This window comes from Mastomys coucha, unplaced genomic scaffold (genome assembly GCF_008632895.1).
Source record: "Mastomys coucha isolate ucsf_1 unplaced genomic scaffold, UCSF_Mcou_1 pScaffold5, whole genome shotgun sequence".
Taxonomy (NCBI): Eukaryota; Metazoa; Chordata; class Mammalia; order Rodentia; family Muridae; genus Mastomys; species Mastomys coucha.
Genome location: NW_022196911.1, coordinates 110,140,325 through 110,142,525, shown reverse-complemented (window position 1 = coordinate 110,142,525; position 2,201 = coordinate 110,140,325). Strand labels below are relative to the sequence as shown.

At 45.0% G+C, this 2,201-nt stretch overlaps 1 protein-coding gene across 1 annotated transcript in view; it reads left to right on the top strand.

Moving 5' to 3' along the window:
* The window catches only part of Sdk2 (sidekick cell adhesion molecule 2), a 292,689-nt gene that overhangs the window by 273,766 nt on the left and 16,722 nt on the right, over positions 1–2,201 (top strand). Inside the window, exons 41-42 of the mRNA XM_031354086.1 lie at positions 808–972; positions 2,004–2,144. Of these exons, the coding sequence (XP_031209946.1) occupies positions 808–972; positions 2,004–2,144 (306 nt within the window). The remainder of the gene's footprint in view (positions 1–807; positions 973–2,003; positions 2,145–2,201) is intronic.

Sequence of the window (2,201 nt, the reverse complement as noted above, 5' to 3'; positions counted from 1 at the left end):
AAATTCAGATAAATTGAAATCATGTAACTTTTCTCATCATAATGCAATAAAAGGTTTTTTTAAAAAAATATTTCCATATATATGCAATATATCTTGAAGAATAAAATTCTACAATATATATTCTATTATATGTATCTATTATATATAGAATATAATATAGAATAAGAGTACAATTGCATATATATGTAATAAATGCAAATGTACTAAACATATTTTGGATAGGCACATGTAAACATAAATTTTCATATGTGATATATCTTATACACATAGCCTAAAATTAATTCTGTACACAATTTTAATATTTTGTACATGAAGTAAAGTTCTACAGTGTATAGTGTTTCCACTTGAGATGCTATGGGTCTCAAAATATTTCTTTTTGGGAGCATTTTGGATTTTCCTTTTTTATTCTTTTAGGTCTCACTATATACCCCAGGCTAGCCTCCAGTTTGCTATCCCCTTCCCTCTGCCTCTGGAGTGCTAAGATCACAGATGTTGGTATCAGAGTTTACTTCCTCTGATTAGGGTATTCAGCCTATATTGGTTTGGTTGTTAAAGAATTTACTGCATGGTACATTCTTAAAATGTTTTACAGATGTTTTAATTTTAAAGAAAAAATTTAGAGGCACAACCCTCTCAGAAAGTCTCTGTCTCTAAGACCGCCACAAGGCCGTCCAAAGAGCCAGGCTCAGGCATGCATTGAGCCACCGATCAGATGGGACCCGCACTCAGGGGATTGCAGCTAGAACCAGATCAGGTGGAATCTGAGGCTCCTCCACCTCACAGTGCATCCTCTCTCTGCTCCTGCAGATGAGGGGCTCTGGGACATTCTCATCAAGGATATCCCCAAGGAGGTGACTTCCTATACCTTCAGCATGGACATCCTGAAGCCAGGCGTAAGCTACGACTTCCGGGTCATCGCAGTCAATGACTACGGCTTTGGCACTCCCAGCAGCCCCTCCCAGTCTGTGCCAGGTACCAGCCTGTAGGGTGCCAAGTCAGAGAGTCCGTGGAAGAGCTAGCTGTTGACATGCTGGGTGAGGGGGGCAGGAAGAAGGCAGACACCGGGCAGCAGAAGTATCAAGGTGGTCATACAAATGCACTGTCCCTCAATTTCTCTCACCGTGAGCTCTGGATCCCAGGGCTACAGCAGTTCACAGCCTCAGGGGAAGTTGCCAGCCAGGCCATAGACTGGTTCCATGGAAGCCACCTCCCCCCACTCCCAACAGACAGCACATGGGCTAACACTGGTGGCCTCTAAGACCCCACTGGGCCGCACACAGGTGGGCTATATTCACTGCCCCACCCTCTCCCTCTCTTTCATCCCTCCCATCCAGCTTAGGGTTCATGCAGGGCACTAGGCCTACACCTACGGCCCTGCTCAGTTACTGACCACTTTGAATTTGAAGGCAGAAACTTAGCTCTCTGCTTGGCCATTAGCAACCCAGCTCCTTTTCCACCCATATACTGCTCCTATGCCCAGATGGACAGCACCAAGTTATTAAATACAAAGAATCTGAGACAAAAATAAACTCCCTTAGTTTCCTGCCATCAGTAATAAACAAACAAACAACAAAAAACATTCACTATAACTTTGAGGAATGTTCTCTCAGGCTTCCTAAAAGCCAGAGACGCATCTATCTTTCCACACACAAATTAGGATCTGTCTATCAAAGCCTTTTTTTCCCAAAGGCAAGAGAGCAAAAACAAAAAAAAGCAGCTAACATACTGCTACACTTCCTTCTTGATACCCTGGCAGACATCATTCATTGATCACAGCACTCTTTCTTAATAAACCCAGGGAATTCTCGGTCAACTAAACCATAAAACTCTTCTTAAAATGGCCCTCCAGGCAAACTTTTCCCAGCAGATCCAAGAGGGAACTTTTAGACTGCACAGACCCTCCTACCTACTGATAATACCCATGAGCAGTTGGTGGGACCAGGAAGGCTGGTGGGCAGGAGAGTATTGGGCATCCAGGTCCTGACACTGTACCGCTGTTGCAGCCCAGAAAGCCAGCCCCTTTTACGAGGAATGGTGGTTCTTGGTGGTCATCGCCCTTGTGGGCCTCATCTTCATCCTGCTTCTGGTCTTCGTACTCATCATCCGGGGTCAGAGCAAGAAGTACTCCAAGAAGACAGATGGAGGTGAGCGACCCTGCATCTCCCCCACCTCCCGTCCTACCCCACTCCCCACCCCCATCC